This window comes from Arvicola amphibius, chromosome 3, assembly GCF_903992535.2.
Source record: "Arvicola amphibius chromosome 3, mArvAmp1.2, whole genome shotgun sequence".
NCBI lineage: Eukaryota > Metazoa > Chordata > Mammalia > Rodentia > Cricetidae > Arvicola > Arvicola amphibius.
The window spans coordinates 184,375,626-184,392,828 of NC_052049.1; the positions used below are offsets into that span (position 1 = coordinate 184,375,626).

The following is a 17,203-nucleotide window of genomic DNA, read 5'->3' on the forward strand; positions in this document are numbered from 1 at the left end:
TCATCCCAAATACACAGGCATGCTAATGAAAGGGGACCTACATGCTAGGATCAGTAGGGGTGATAGTGACTGGTTGGCACAAGGTACCATACAGTGTGTTGACTATACAAACTGATATTCACTCATTCATCCATTCGTGTGTGTGTATGTGTGTGTGTGTGTGTGTGTGTATGTGTGTGTGTGTGTGTGTGTTTTGCTGGGAATAACAGCCATGGCCCTGTGCATACTAGGCAGGTACCATACTACTAAGTCATTCCCCACGGTCTCCTTTTGTTCTGGAAGCTTTCTCTTCATCTGCCTGAAGAGTCTGAGTTTGTTAGAAGTCACTCTACTACTGCCATCTGTTGGGAAATGGCCCTGGCAAACCTTTCTGTCTATTCTCTGGCAACCCTGAGCTCTGGTGCACAGTGCACAGCCTGTTCTGCCACAGTCAGCCTTCCCCAGCCACAAGAATGTACTGTGCTTTAAGAAATGGTCTTTTGAGAAGACATACACACCCCATGACAACTCAGCCTCCCGTGCTCAAAGGTTGACTATTGGGGTCAGAACTCTTAGACCCTGGGGTCCCGGCGGGGAGAATGGGCCTTACGAGGCTGTTTCTGCATGAAGAAGAGGGCTTGCTCTGGGTGTCTGCAGGAGAGGACAGCACCCTTACTTTGTTGGTGGCAACAATGACATCCATAATGATCTGAGCGTGTGAGCGTCGTCATTGCATTAGTGGCTCCAAATCCTTTCAGCACATCTTAGCACGGACATGAGAAGTGAGCCATCTTGTCTCCTTCTTAGAATGAACAGGAACCCTAGTTCTGGAGTCCAGGAGGTGGCTCAGTGGTTAAGAGCACTTGCTCTTGTGGAGGATTCAAGTTCAGTTCTGAACAACTGAGTTAGGGTGGCTTCCAACTGTCTATAACTGCAGCTCCGTGTATCTGATGCCCTCTGCAGGCACCTGCACTGATGTGCATATACCCACACAGAGACCCACACAGACACACACACACACACAGAGCGACCCAAGAGCGGAATGTCACAAGTCTCCTTGATTGGTGCCACGGTCACCTGGGGTTACCAATGGAATCATTGCAACATCGGCAGCCCCAAGTGTAGGCTAAAGACACTTTCTTCTTCTGTTTGTCTTCATGATTGAGTTTTTCTAGTTTCATTTCTGTTGTTCTGATGAAAGAACCCACCCCCCAAAAAGCAACTTCGGGAGAAGCAGTTCATTTTAGCTCCCAATTCCATGTTATGATCTGTATTGCAGGGAAGTCAGGGCTGCAGGAATCGGAACCAGCCAGTCACATAGCATCCATAGTCAAATGCAGAGAAAGGAATGTGTACACGTGTGCTCAGCTCACTCTCTGCACTTACCCAGTCCAGGATTTCATGCCTAGGGAATGGCTCTGCCCCCAGAGGGCTGGGCCTTCCCATATCCATTAACAGTGAACAGAAACCCTCACAAGCCACCCTAACCCAGACAGTGTCTCACTGAGACCCTCTTCTCAGGTGACCGCAGGTTGAATCGAGTTGACAGACTGAACCATAACAGATTTTCTCAGACTCTTGCAAGTTGTCCTTGGAAGGCCTCTGTTCCTTCCCTGCCATTCAAACCGCACAGCCCTGGGGGACCTGCTGGAGTCTAGTAACAGGTTTCCTTACAATGCGGGGGAGGCAGCTCTCATCTGCGCAAGGCCAGTGGAGCCCTCTTCAGCGGAGAAGATGGAGGTGTCACAAGAGGGTCCCTGGTCTCCACCTGCTTCTCTGCCGTGCAGGAGCTCATGACCACCCACAACCTCATTCCAGGAAATCCAGGCCCCCTCTTGGCCTGACCTGTTCAGGCACGCTGTGCGCCTGGTGCACATGCATGCACGTGGACAAAACACTGCTGTGCACAAAAATAAACATTTTTTAAAAAGAAGGGTCTCTGCACACCGATCGATTCAATCACTATCACTGCCCGTAAGGCCTGCCCAGAGGTCCCTCTCCCAGACGGTGGATACTGTCAGGTTGAACATTGCTTTAACTACCACAGGCTGCAAACAGTTGCTTAGACACTGGGTAGCAGCAATTGTAATGGCTATGTGAGATAAGCCAGATATTCATTTTACCAAGTGCGAAGAGCTATAGACCAAATGCAACTTCAGGGCAGAGGTAGAAGAAAAAAGCCGGAGAAAACTGCCGCCTGAGTCAGGATGCAGAGCCAAGGGGAAACCTATGCTGTTGACTCCAGCATGGGTATCATGAATGCTACAGATATGAGAGAAACTTCTAGAGGCCAGCAAGGAGAAATGAGACCCTGCTCCCCGGATGCTTTAAACAGTTATCTCTGTGAGAGCACTGTTTGTCAGATGGGTCCACAGGGGCTGACGTCTCTCGGGACATTAAGAAGTTTGTGTAAGGTTTGAGGATGTAACTTAGATGGTGAAGTGCTTGCTACATACTCACAAGGACCTGTGTCCTTCCTCAGCACCTGTACAGAGCCAGGCCTCGTGGCCTATGCCTGTAATCCCAGTGCTGGGGAGGTTGAGACAGTCAGATACCCAGAGCTTACTGACTAGACTGGCCTGCTCAGAGTGGTCCAGAAACAAGTCACTTGAGAGACTTGTTTCAAAAATCAAAGTGGACAGCTCCTGCCTAACTCTGACCTCTTCACACAAAACACATAAACACATAATACATAGAAAGTGTGTGTAAACATGTTTATACATTTATACATGTACATAAACACAAATTTACACACACATAAGACACATGTACATAAACACACAAACACTATACATATAAACACTATACACATAAACACTATACACATAAACAAACACATATATACATACACATAAACAAGCACATACATTAACATAAACAAACACATATATGCCTAAGTACATACACATCATCACATATGCATATAAACATACACATAAACACATATATACATATCCATGTGTACACATTTGCACAAACATATGAACATATATATAAACATGCACATAAACAAATATACACATACACAATATGCATGTAAACATGCATATAACACATGTATACACAAACATGTAAACACCTGTATACATAAACACATATGCAGGAGAGAAAACAGCCAGTAAGCTCCAGAAATGCTGGCTTTCCCCATCAGTGGTCAATGCCTAGAAGATTGCAGCTTTTCCCAAACTTGATTGACCATGACATATTTATCGTTTTCTTTACTCAAAAGAAACTTTGAGGGGCTGGAGAGATGGCTCAGAGGTTAAGAGCATTGCCTGCTCTTCCAAAGGTCCTGAGTTCGATTCCCAGCAACCACATGGTGGCTCACAACCATCTGTAAAGGGGTCTGGTGCCCTCTTCTGGCGTGCAGGCATACACACAGACAGAATATTGTATACATAATAAATAAATAAATAAATATTTAAAAAAAAAGAAACTTTGAAAAACACCCAGTAACTAGTGTTTCCCAGCACCCAGTATGAGGAACACTTTTCCAAAAATTGGTGCAATGAACATCTTGCTGGGAGATAGACCAGGAAGTCAGTGTGGTTTGAAAAGTGGATCCTGGTAACTCTTTGCTTGCTGGTATGTTTTCTAAAAAGCAGTCTCACCCGAGACATTCTCCTGGCTTCTCCAGGCTTGGGGAGGGCTAGGTCCCTCCCACCTCCTCATAGCTCAGGCTGCCTGGGAATTCAGAGCCAGTCCTAACCCAGAGCTCTTCCACTGTCTTTCAGATGGGCTTCTTCCGCAGAAGGTACAAAGAGATCATCGAAGCTGAGAAGAACCGGAAAGAGAATGAAGATGGTTGGGACTGGGTGCAGAAAAACCAGTGACCCGCTGTACCAGTCATGTGATGCCCTCACGCTCCCATCGCCAGCCTGTGGTCCCTGATCTTTGTATCTTCCATATTTGGAAGAAAGAAATCTTCTCCAGATTTTTCGGAGGCCCCACTGATGCTGTTCTCTCCTCATCCTGTCAAGCCCGGTGCCGACCTGAGATGGCCACCTCCAGCCAGGTCACATGACTGGGGCCACCATGACCTCCCTTTACAAACAAACTCAGAGCTTGGGAAAGACGAGCTACAGAGCAAAGCAATATTTATGGATGCAACATTGCGTGGTCAACCCTCAGGGGAAACTGTTACCTAAAAGTATTTTTTATAAATGTAAGCCTTTTATATTGATCGTGTCTTTATATTTGTATCGATGTTTTATTATTTCTATTAAATAGTTCTATAATTCACTCAAGCACTGAAACCTTGGAAATACATGTATCTGCATACACATTTTAAAAGAGAAAGAACTTATTGTACTTTGGAACTTGCTGTTTAAAACCTGCAGATAAAATAAACTAAAGAAACCTCATGGAGTGAATCCACCAAGCTGGGAGTACTGCAGAAGCACCATGGATGTGGCAAGACCACCTAAGACATTTCCCATTGTTTCACCTGGAGTCGAGGCAGAGCCTTGAAGAAGTATCAGTGCTTTCTCTTACAGACCTCTCACTGGGAGATTCCCAGCAGGAGCGGAGATGAAAAGCCTGGCTTCCTCACTGCAGATGGTCTGCACCCCTCCGACACATGCAGCAGGCACTTCGCCCTCCTCCCTCTGGAGTCAGCAAGCGCTGGATAGACAACTGGTCAACCTCAGAATAGCATCTCATCCCAGACACTGTGCACCAGGATTCAAAGCCCAGGACTGACGCTGTGCTCTCTCAGCAAAGACCTGTGTCTCTGTGTGTAAGGTGTTGTCTTGTGCTGTCATTTCAGTTCAAGGATCTCCATTTCCTCTGTCACTCTTGCTGTCCCCAAATGGTAGTGCTGCAGATTCCTTCCCAGAGAGGATAGCCCCACTTGATTTATAGTACGTCTTAGGTGGAATTCTCAAGAGTCAAAACCTGGGATAAGGACTTGGGTGCTAGTAAGTTACTGAGAAAGTCTTCCCAGAAGCTAGCAGTGAGGAAGTAGAGAATACAATACAGGAAAGTAGGGGAAGCCAAGCAACGATGTCCCTTTAGGGGACAACCCACAGCCTGGCTTCAGCCCAATTGGATGGTTGGCAAGTCAGGCTCAAGAGTGTCCTGACCAGATGTCAGGAAGCTGGACTTTTGTGGTCACACACCTGCAGGGAATGTAAACTTTCTGCCTTTGGTTCTTGCTGACAAGATTACTCTGTCCTTTAAAGGACAGCTTTGGGAACACCCTCAACCAGGGAGACCCAGAAATCATACAAAGAATTCTGAGCCAAGAGCTTTGGTGTTCCCCTCCCCCAAACAAGTGAACACTATCTTCAGCTTTGGGAAACCCAAAAAGCCATAAGTCAAAGCTGGTCCTAGAAGTCAAATGTTGCATCTGACCCTGGAATGGAGACGGGTCACAGCAAGGCTGGGGCAGCTCAGGAAACTAGTACACACCCAGTTCATAAGTTTTGTCAAAAGAAATAAGGAAAGAAGTCTTGGCTTTACCAGCCATGTACAGCCTGGACTGTGGGTCGGGCACTGTGCTGGATGCTGGTGATCCCCAGAGAACACAGTCTCAGGGTAGTAAGCCATCCATCCTGCAGTAGGTGTAGAGTGTGGATTCTCCATGAGCCCCACTTGCAGCTGTCCTGTGATGATGATGTATGGATCATGTCATGGTTTCCTGTAATAAATCATTTGGTATTCTTAGGTGGTGAGGCCACTACAGTGCCAGCTGCAGTTTTAGCCAAATGCATTGGTCCCCACTGGCCTGCTTCCTGCCAGCCAGCAGAGCCGCACCTGCAAAGTGTGGACACGGAGGGAGGGCAGACTCGGGTGGAATCTGGCCGCGTGTGCCCCATTATCAATGATAAGCCCTCATGAGTAGCCATGTGTCAATAAGTCAGTACAGCTCCATGAGGCAGATTTTAAGAAAACGACATGGTAGCCTCAGAAGCAAATCCTAGCGGCCGCTGTAGAAAGCATCTTTGCCTGTCTGATAATGCTGAGTGCCAGGTGGCGGGAGAGCGTGGGATGTGGCTGCTTGGCACACGGGCAGAGAAGGGGGCGGAGCACGGTCTCAGAGTCCTCTCCCTGGGTACTTCAGCATCTTCATGACAGCCTCCCTCAAGCTATCAGGGGAAGTGGGCAAGTGTGTTGATATGTCTGTGTTACCTCTCTCCAGAACATTCTTTTAAAACCCCGCTGTGTAGCCCATTGTACACTTTTGCCTCTGAATTCACCGTGGAAGCCCTGCAGACAGTCTCTTGGGCACTATCATTTGTCTGCTTCCGTGGTTTCCTTGTGTCTTTCATGGTTTAGCCAGCTCTTTGGACTGGACTGAGTGCTGTTTTGTTTTTTCTTTTTAATATGTAAAAGGACCCTTGTGAAGAATTGACTAAAGCAATGCCTCTTTAAAAAACAAAGTGGCCCCCTTCTTCTGAGTTTCCACGGGACTCAGGAAAGTCTGGAGCATCCCCAAGAGGCTATGCAGTTTAGAAGCACAGGAACACTAGTGGAGGGAGCTGAGTGCCTGGCTTTGTGCTGACAGACCAATGCATGCCTTGTGTTCCTGGCACTGCGGTCTCAAGCAGTGCTTTGGGGAAGCATCCCAGTGCCCAGAGGCCTGGCAGGCTGCGTGAAGCCCTCCACACCAACTTTCTGTGCTAAAGCCAAAAGCAAGATATCTCAGCCAACAGCAGCCATGTTTGTGGGACACCCCCGTGACCTGTGATGCTGCTGAGCCCCAGTCTGGTTGGTGTGGAATGTTATTCACATTTACCTGAGGTTAAGGTAGCGTTATACCTGATTGCCTGGGAAACGTAGGCCTAGGAGAGGTGTGCCCAATTTCAACTTCCTGAGTTTTCGAGGAGCTACAGAACATTGTCATTTGAGGGATGAACAGTTCAGCAACAGAGTGTTTGCCTGACATACGTGAAACACTGGGAGAGCTATCCCTTTAGCAAACACAAGGCAGAAACCGAGTATCATTTCTCAGTTCCTCGAGGGCACGGGACTTTAATAGATGGGGGGTTTTGATACGCGGAGTAGTAAAATGCACAGGAAAGAGTATTTTCTGGGGTAATGGCTGAAAGGAGGCTGCAGAGCCAATGGGGCCAAAGCAGCCTTCTAGACGGACTTCTGAGTCTTCTGCCCCCAAGGGGAACGTTGAGTAAATCTCCCTACATGGTGAGATGCTCTCCACAGCACGCTTGTCTGGATTTCACTTCTGTTCAGTTTGCTTTGTTTGATCCTGAGGTGCAGTTTGATTGGCAGTGTGAGTTTACGCTTTCTGAGTGATTTGCTGCAGGGCAGGCACCTCCCCTGCTCCCCTCTCCCCACCCCCTCCCGCACATGCACAGCTTTACTGAGGTATCCACACAAGCACACTACCCAAGAGGATTTGGGATGGAAGGGCTGTCCCTCCTCACTGTGTCCGTGTGTACTCCCGTCTCTGCAGTCACTTCTAATTCACTTGCACTGTTTGGGAAATGCCAGGTTTACAAATAATATGTGTTTGGAATTAAAAAAAAATGGCTTCAAACGATTCCGGCATTTCTGACTGTAATTCATTTGCTGCTAAGAGCTTTGTGAGGTTCTGAAGAGGGAATTCCAGCACAGTGTGTGCAAGCATTAAAGAGCACACCAAGGGCTGCCTGTTCTCACAGGAGCACCCCACAGGACGGGGCTGACCCTGTCCTCGGGCACATCATTTGGACCCCACCTTCTCTGCGCATTGGCTGGTGTCTTCTGTCCAGGGAGAAATACCCGTCAAGGGGTGGGTTTCTCATCACAAGCCGACCTCCTTCACGTGTATCTGTAAGTCACTGAGGATTTGCCCAGGCTTGCCTCAGACCTGCTGTGTAGCCAAGGATGGCCGAACTTGTAATCCTCCTACCTCTGTCTCTGAAGTACTAGGGTTACAGATGGCAGCGGTAGGAATCAGACTCACTCTAAGCAAGGGCCCCGCCCACTGCACTAGCCCCACCCACTGCACTAGCATGCCCAGCCCCTCTGGAAGCTTCCTGCTGGCTCTCTCACTCATCTCCCGACGCCGCTGCGTTTTCTTAGATTTTAAATATACATTTTCAAGCTGAATCCTCATTCTCATCCCAAATACTGTTCATTTGTGGATTTTTTTTCTTTTTTTTTTCCCTCGATATTGCCAACAAAGATCTACCTAATAGATCACTCGTTTTCAAGAATAAAGCTTCTGGGTTTTGCTTTCTGGTTCATCAATTTCAACTTCCACACATATGAAAATGTCCTCTCTGAGCTTCATTGTTAAATTCACACGTGGCCTGCAGAGCCAGCTGGGTCGTTAAGCTCCCTGGCTGCTCCCTTTCCCTCGCGATTCTCATTCTCGGGCGCGTGTTCTTCACATAGCTCATTGGTTGTTTATTTACTGTTGGCCGGTGCTTGGCGACTTTCCTCAGAAAGTTCTAGGTGGCGGCGATCCTTTGAAGCCTGAGTGACATGTGCTCATGCCGAGAGTATTTACCTTCACCTCTGCTAAGCTCCCATCGGGGGGTCAGGCTTTGGGGTTTGATGGACCACCCATGCAATACGCACCGCAAATACACTCCAAGGCCAGCCCATGGCTTCCTCCACGGGGAGGGGGGGGGGATTCCATCAGCGCTGTTGGATTGCCCTGTGCTCTACTCAACACCCTGGCAGCTTTCCGCAAAGTCTCTCAGGCCTTGAGAGTACTGGCCTGGGGTAGCATTCCTGTTTCTGATCATCGGCTCTTCATTCATTCATTAGCAATTCGGTCTTTGACTGTATAGCCTGGGCTGGCCTGGGACCTGGCATCCTCCTGCCTCACCCTGTTATGAAATCACAATCATGCACCACCGTGCTGAGCTAAGCTGCTACTTTTTAGGCTACTGAGTCCTGCAAGACCCTGAAGGCTGAGCTTTTGTTAGCTTTGGCAGTAGGCTTAGGAGGGAAGTAAGAGAGTCCCTTCCCATGGGCCCCTCGACCACCTTTGTTTAGGCTTTGACTTGGGAATGGCAAGCTTCTGTTTTCTCTTCAGTGATTGGTTGAGAATCTCAGCGTATTGCCCTGGCTGTCCTGGAACTCACTATGTAGACCGGACTGACCACAAACTCACAGAGATTTTCCTGCCTTTGCCTCCCAAATGCAGAGGTTCAACGTGTGTGCCACCACTCCAGGCTTCTTCAGTGGTTTTAATGTGTTCTTAAAACATTTTATTCTTAGGACAACAGCAGGACGGCTCTGCAGGGAAAGGCACCTGCTGCCAAGCCGGCCTACCTGAGTTCAATCCCCAGGACCCTCCTGAGGGAAGGAGAGAACTAACTCTTAAAAGTATCCTCTAACTTCCACACATGCACCCTGACATGTGCACTTCCCCAGCATGTAAACAAATATAAAAAAAAATTGTTAAAATGTTATTCTTTGTTCTGAACATGCCTTTTACGTTCTTAAGATGACTGGTCTATCTGTACTCCACGTGAGAAGCCTGAAGATCTGCTCCCTAAGTTCCCAGCCTCCTCCTCTGCATGTAGATCTATGTAACATTTTTTACTATTAGAAACATATCTTTAAATATTCAGAAAAGTTGAAAGGATTTTATAACAAACACTCAAGTATTTGACATCTAGATTTACATCAGCGTTTTATTACATTTGGTTTGTCATGTGTCTACAAACCTTCTTTCTGTGAACTCATGTTTTATTTTTTATGATATTCAAAGAAAGTTATAGATGCAACACATTTTCTTCTGGATATCAATAGATTTTTCTGTTTGTTTGACCTGTAACAATATTATTCAACTATGATGTCTATTTGACTCTTTTGGAATCTGCTTGGGTGATTGTAGGGTTTTTTTTTCATCCACAAATACATGCTTAGCATTACTATCTTTAAGCATACTAAGCTTAGCTGTTACATGATGTATATGCCACCTGCAAAGCTGAGGTCTCGGGGATATCACCGTTCTCTCTGCTGTTTCTCAGCTTGGGTCCTATTTCCCTTCGTATTTTTAAACTATAAGCTGCCTGTCTTCCTTAGGACATATCTGAGAATTTGAAACAGTTTCCCCATAGAACAGTCCTATTTGCTTTTGTAGGGTGTCCAAGAGACACAATAACTGATACCATTTTCATTGAAATCCTTGTGGCTCTCAGCCCACCCAGTCGGTGAGCAACCAGACTTTCAGAAAGGCTTCTCCTGCCCAGAGCCAGAGTTCTAGTTCAGCCCTTGCTTGGGGTCCTTAGCAGGGGGGTGGTAGGAGGGGATTTCTGACTCCTCCCTGTTCTGGTGCCACAGCACTGTCCTGTCCCACATTTATAGAAAGGAGACAGTCTGCTCGGATTCCTCTCCTTGAGTGGCTCCAAGATGTCTCAGGCGCTCAATCTCCCTAGTGAAGCAGACACTGAAACTCAAGGTTGCCTGGTGTGATGGTGTGACCAGAGCAGAACTGGACCTCAGCAGTCCACCACCCTCCGTGTGTGTGTGGGGGGGGGGGGGTGCTACTGTAGCTCAGTGCTTATTGACACTTTAGACACTTCTTTAGATTCTTGCCATTTCATCAGTAATTTACGGCAAGCAAATACAGTGTTCAACTTTTTAAAAGCTACGTTTGTTTATTTCTTTAGTGTCTTGTCTATGCATTCAAGCATGCAAACCAGCAGGCATGTATGCCACACATACATGTGGAAGTCATCAGTCGATTAATAAAAAGTTCTCTCTCCTTCTTGTAATGATCTGCTCTGTCCCTTTAAGAGACAAGTCACACCCACTCTCTCTCTCTCTCTCCTCTCTCTCTCTCTCTGCTTCTCTCTCCCTTTCTACCCTTTCCCTCCATAACCCACTAAATAAATATCCAACCTCACTCTGCATGGTGTATCTCGCCCGACACGTGGCTCCCTGCCCGGGACCAGTGGCCTTTGAAGACCTGTGGTGTGGTCTCATGAAATGCCCATCTGTCTCTCTCTCCTCGTGGGACTGGCTGCCCCGTTGAGGTCTCTCACCCACCACGTGGCTCCCTGCCCGGGACCTGCAGCCCGCTGCCTGCCACCACTCACATCACTGCTAGTGGTCTCAGGATCTGCAGCGTTTTACTTAAAATCCATTACACTTCTACCATGTGGGTCCCAGGGACTGAATTCAGGTCATCAGGTTTGGCAGCAAGACCCTTCACCCACTGAACCCCCTTATCAGTCGTCAGTGTTTCAGGTCATCAGGTTTGGCAGCAAGACCCTTCACCCACTGAACCCCCTTATCAGTCGTCAGTGTTTCAGGTCATCAGGTTTGGCAGCAAGACCCTTCACCCACTGAACCCCCTTATCAGTCGTCAGTGTTTCAGGTCATCAGGTTTGGCAGCAAGACCCTTCACCCACTGAACCCCCTTATCAGTCGTCAGTGTTTCAGGTCATCAGGTTTGGCAGCAAGACCCTTCACCCACTGAACCCCCTTATCAGTCGTCAGTGTTTCAGGTCATCAGGTTTGGCAGCAAGACCCTTCACCCACTGAACCCCCTTATCAGTCGTCAGTGTTTCTCTCATGGTCAAATAGTTTTCTATGTATCTGAAATTTGTTAGGTTTAATCTAACTGGGGGGTGGAGAGATAGCTCGGAGGTCAAGAATGTATGCCGTTCTTCCAGAGGAGCTGAGTGTGGTCTCCAAACACCCATATCAGAAAGCTCACAACTGCCTGTAATTCCAGGAGCCTCCACGCTTCCTGCTGACCTTATATGCATGTGCACGCGCGCGCACGCACGCGCACACACACACACATTAAAATTTTTAAATTTTGTTTGTTTTTGTTTGTTTGTTTTTGTGTTTTAAGACAGGGTCTTACTATGTATCCCTGACTGGCCTTGAACTCTAAATGTAGAAACTAATAGAAATCTGCTTTCTTTGCCTCCCAAGTACTAGGATTAAAGACACGAACCACCATGCCCGGCCAAAAAATTAAATTCTTAAGAAAGAAGAAAAAGAAAGGAAGGAGGGGAGGAGTGAGGGAGGATGGAGGGGTGGAGGGGAAGAAAGCCAGAAAAGAAACCTACCTCTGCCTTAGAGTTAAAGTGAGAGGACCGCCGTTTGCACTCCCAGATCCCATAGATGGTCCCAGTGGGTGTCCCAGCCACCTGGAATTCGGGGACTCAGAAGGTCACAGGGTGTTCCTGGAGCATGCTGGTTAGCAAGACTAGTCTGATGAGCTCTAACCCTAACTGAGAGACCTTGCCTCAATGAATAAGATGGAGAGCAATCAGGGTGGATCGTGATGCCAATCTGGGGCCCCTACACACACATGCACTCACACACACGAGAACACAAGCACGCACCATGCCTGCCCACCACAACGCAATAATAGTAAAAATAATTAAAGGAAAATATAGTAACCTCTAGCATCAAGATCAAGTAATTCCCATCTACTCTATCAAGAACTTACCAGTAAGGCTCAGTGGTTAGAGCACTGGCTGCTCCTACAGAGGTCCTAGGGTTCAGTTCCCAGCACCCACATAATGGCTTACAACCACCCATAGCTCGAGTACCAAGGGGCCTGACACTCTTTTTGTGACTCCACAGGTACCAGCCACTCACATGGTGCACAGACATACATGCAGACAAAACATCCGTGTGTGTGTGTGTGTGTGTGTGTGTGTGTGTGAAATTTGCTGAGTGTGCAAGATTCTCTGAGGCAGGTATAGTCACACACACACACACACACACACACACACACACACACACACACACACACCTGAAACCCAAAAGTCAGGAAGCTGAGGTGAGAAGACAACCACGAGTTTGAGGCCAATCTGGGCTACATAATAACATACAGACACACACACACACACACACACACACACACGCATGTACAGAGGGGGTGTCTGAAAGCAAGAAGGTGTATAACACGTGCACATGAATGTAACACTTGTGAACACTATTTGCTCTTCCGTTCCCTTTTGGTTCCTTTTGGTTCCTTTTTGTTGAGGGTTTTACTAATGATGCTGCTGCAGACATAGCCATTGGCAACCGCTCTACGTGATAAAACTTTTATGTTAAGTTGTGGCTAATCGTGTGCTCAACCTCGTGTGACCCAATGAACTGATGAGAAGCAGTGGATTGACCCACATTGCCCTGGCTTGTTGAACGTCAGCAGCGGTCAGTACTTGGCTGCATTTTGATGTCGCTCGTGTGGCCACTGCAAATGTTACAAGCCCTGGCTTCCTGGAAATGGAGGGTAGGATCTAGGGATCTGAAAAAGACCCACGACTCAGACATGGTCTGTCTCTGTGAGGCTTAAGAAGTCCCCTGCTTACCCATGACATCACAGGAGAGCATTGACAGGTTGTGGATTTGAAGATTTTCTGATTTGACACCCCACAGGATTCAGAATCTGATCTTTAGCAATCTCCATCCTGTGGCTAGGAGACAGTCAAATGTCTTGTTTCCTGAACTTGCCCTGAACCCAAAATCTAGACTTTCAGCTGTGTGTTCCTGTTCATTAAGTTGTCCACAGCAATTAGAAATGACCAGGTACCCCGTAGCCCTCTGGTCCCTGTCCCTGTCCCTAGAGTTGGACGGCAATGAGTCAATCTCTCCCTAACTGTGCCTTGGTTTTAGTGTGCCCAATTCTGAAATCCTGTCATGGGCTGCTGGAGTGCTCCCTCACCATGGCGGGGTGGGCACAGCAGCGGGAGCCTGAGACAGCTGGTCCTTTTGTACCTGCCAATGGAAAGCAGAGAGAGATGAAGGTCGATGCTCAGTTCACATCCCCCTTTTTAATCAGCTGGGGCCCTGGACCGTGGGATGTTGCTGCCCACATTCAGGGTGAGTCTTCAGTTAGCTAGAAACTCCCTCATGGACGTGCATGATTTGTCTCTGAGGTGGTTGTAGGCTCTGTCAAGTTGGCAGTCAGTGTCAATCACCACAGGTGCCCTCTTGCTGAGTGCTCACATGCAGAGAGACACAGGGGTCTCTTGGGGGGTTCTTCTGTGACGACACTAACTCCACTCAAGAGGGCTGTCATGAGCTAATCAACTCTCAAAGAACTCACCTCCAAATCCCTGGAGGGTGCTTTTCAGTATGTTCAATAAGAACAAAGCATAGATCATGAATAGTCCAACCATGGCACAAATAGACAATTACTGATTTCAAGAAAAGCCAAAAGTTAAACAGAAAAGGGAAAACAAGCACATCTTGCTGCATAGTTCAGCTGACACCTTTCTTTTTTATTTTTTTTAAGATTTATTTATTTATTTTGGGTTTTTGGGGGGGAGGGGGTTGTCAAGATAGTGTCTCTCTGTGTAACAGTTCTGACCATCCTGGAACTGGCCTCGAACTCACAGAGATCTGCCTGCCTCTGCCTCCCAGGGGCTGGGATTAAAGGCGCCACCACCGCCAGCTAATAACACATTTCTATAGTCATAGTAAAAAACTGAGTATCTAACTAAATTATATTTATCATTAGAGCAAGAGGGGGCAGCTGGGCATGATGGCACACAACTCGGGAAGAGGGCAAGCAGAGCTCTGTGAGTTCAAGGCCAGCCTGGTCAATATACTAATTTGAGGATAGCTAAAGTGACATAGTTAGAACCTGTCTCAGAGTAAACTTTTTTAAAAAGGGGTGGGGGCAGGGAGAGGTCAGGAAGTTAGGGCTCAGTGGTCCAAGATTTCTAACATGAACTAGATCTTCCTCTTCTACTGAAGAAACCTTCCAGGTAATGCCTGAAATATCAAGCTAAACATGAGGACCTCTTGCAAGTTAGACTAAAGCTACATGTGGCAATATGCACCTGTCATCCCAGCACATAGAGGCAGAGACAGGAGGGCTGTGAGTTCAAGACCAGCCTGTACTACATAGTGAGTCTACACATACATATGTGGTCTATAGGACCTCTCAGTTGTCCCAGCATTTGGGAGGTAAAGGCAGGAGACTCAGGAATTCAAGGCCAGCCTGAACTACATAGTAAAGATTTGTCTTAAAACCAAAACAACCAGCCGGGCGGTGGTGGCGCACGCCTTTAATCCCAGCACTCGGGAGGCAGAGACAGGTGGATCTCTGTGAGTTCGAGGCCAGCCTGGTCTACAGGAGCTAGTTCCAGGACAGGCTCTAAAAAAGCTGCAGAGAAACCCTGTCTCGAAAAACCAAAAAAAGAAAAAAGAAAAAAAAAAAAACCAAAACAACCACAACAAAATGGGAAGCCAGAGAGTTGGCTTAGTGGTTAGGAGCACTAGCTGTGCTTCCAGAGGACTCTGGTTCGATTCCCAGCACTTACACGGTAACTCACAACTGTCTGTAACTCCAGTTCCAGGCCAGCGCTCTCTTCTGGCTTCCACAGGCACGTGCATACTATACAGACCATCATGCTGACAAATTATATTCCTACACATAAGAAAAATCAAAATAACTGTGGTACTTGACATTCGCTCCAACACTTAGGAAGTCGAGGAAGAAGGATCAGGAACTTGAGATCGACATGAGGGACAATGAAACAGACACACACACAGAGAGAGAGAGAGACAGACAGACAGACACAGAGACAGACAGACACACACACAGACAGACAGACAGACACAGAGAGAGAGAGACAGACAGACACACACACACAGAGAGACAGACAGACAGACAGACACACAGACAGACACAGAGAGAGACAGACAGACACAGAGAGACAGACAGACAGACACACACAGAGAGACAGACAGACAGACACACAGACAGACACACAGAGAGAGACAGACAGACAGCCACAGAGAGACAGACAGACAGACACAGAGAGAGAGAGAGACAGACAGATACAGAGAGACAGACAGACAGACAGACAGCCACAGAGAGACAGACAGACACACACAGAGACAGACAGACAGACAGACAGACATAGACAGACAGACACACACAGAGAGACAGACAGACACAGAGACAGACAGACACACACACAGAGACAGACAGACACAGAGACAGACAGACAGACAGACAGACACACACAGAGAGAGAGAGAGAGAGAGAGAGAGAGAGAGAGAGAGAGAGAGAGAGAGAGAGAATATATTCAAGTGATCATCCATATGAATGGGTAATAGATGTAAGACTGGGAGATATACATTTTTGCCAAGCTTTATAGAGTTAATTGATTCTTCAAACTATGTGCTTTGTAGTTTTCATAAGAGTGAGAACTGAGTTTGAAAGTCATTTGTAACAGGTGCTGTCTGTACCTGAAGGGATGATAATCCTAAGGAGTCTTCTGGAACTGGCTGTCACGGGCCTCTGGACATCAAGGTGGCAGATTCAGGGGCCCTAATGAAGAGGTCCTTCTGATTGGTAGCCCTGAATTGTATCCAAGGAAGCAGCGCTTGGTTGGTGGTGGGTAACAGAGTGTCGGTATCCTAAACAAGTCTCGGGGCACCTCGCACAAAGACATCTGGTAGCAGTGGGGAAAGGCCCGTTACCTTAGAGCAGAGTTCCCCCTTGAGAACTTGAGAACGCAAATTATTTCTGGGGGATGCAGCCTCGGGCATGCAAAAGTAAGAGTGTGAAGGGGCAGGAAGCAATGGGGTAGGAGGGAGGAGGTCACAGCTGAGCTGACTGCAGCCCAACCAATTAGCAACAGACATGGGGAACTTCTGTATCAGCCAGCCTAGCCAAGCAAGGGAGGCAACTGCCATCTCTTGGACCCCTCCATCCCCACCCTACTCCCGCCCATACTCCAGCCTCAGAAATGGTCAAAATGAACCTTGCTGGGAGTTAGCCACCCCACACTTAACTGCCTGGGAGTCAGCTCCCACAAACCATTTTATGAGACGTTGTCTACGTTCAGAAGCGCTAGGGGACAGCCAACAGCAGGCAACACCCTCAACAGCGTCACGGCAGGATATAGGAGAACCTACAGAAAGGAGCTGATTACCACCATGAACCAAGGCCCAAGTTTGCATCAGTCAGCGGATGCCAGGGCCTGGCTTGTTAGCCATCGGAGTTCGGAACGCACAGCCCTATCCTGGCAGTAGAGGCACCTAGCCACCAGTCCCTCCCTCCGACTTTCACTGCCAAGGCAGTAACTATTGACAGGCCAAGTTCTCTCCCTGTGGGGTGTATCTCTCCACGGAGGGCTTCCCGAGTAACATTCAAACCCCTCAGTAAATTGCAACGATGTTGGAAAGTAGAATCTGGATTGTGCTGACTTCTGCAGATCAATCAGATTCCCCCAGATGCTAGCAACTGGCTGCAGGTACTGCTCTCTATGTAGCTGACAAGCCAGAGCACTGAGCCCGCGAAGCAAGTAAACCGTCTCCCAACTGCCCC

At 47.8% G+C, this 17,203-nt stretch overlaps 1 protein-coding gene across 1 annotated transcript in view; it reads left to right on the plus strand.

The window, feature by feature from the left end:
- The window catches only part of Itga9 (integrin subunit alpha 9), a 299,897-nt gene extending 292,414 nt beyond the window's left edge, over positions 1-7,483 (plus strand). The window contains 1 exon segment of the mRNA XM_038323365.1: positions 3,714-7,483. Coding sequence (XP_038179293.1) covers positions 3,714-3,812 — 99 coding nt within the window. The 3' untranslated portion in view covers positions 3,813-7,483.
- The last annotated feature ends 9,720 nt before the right edge of the window (positions 7,484-17,203 follow it).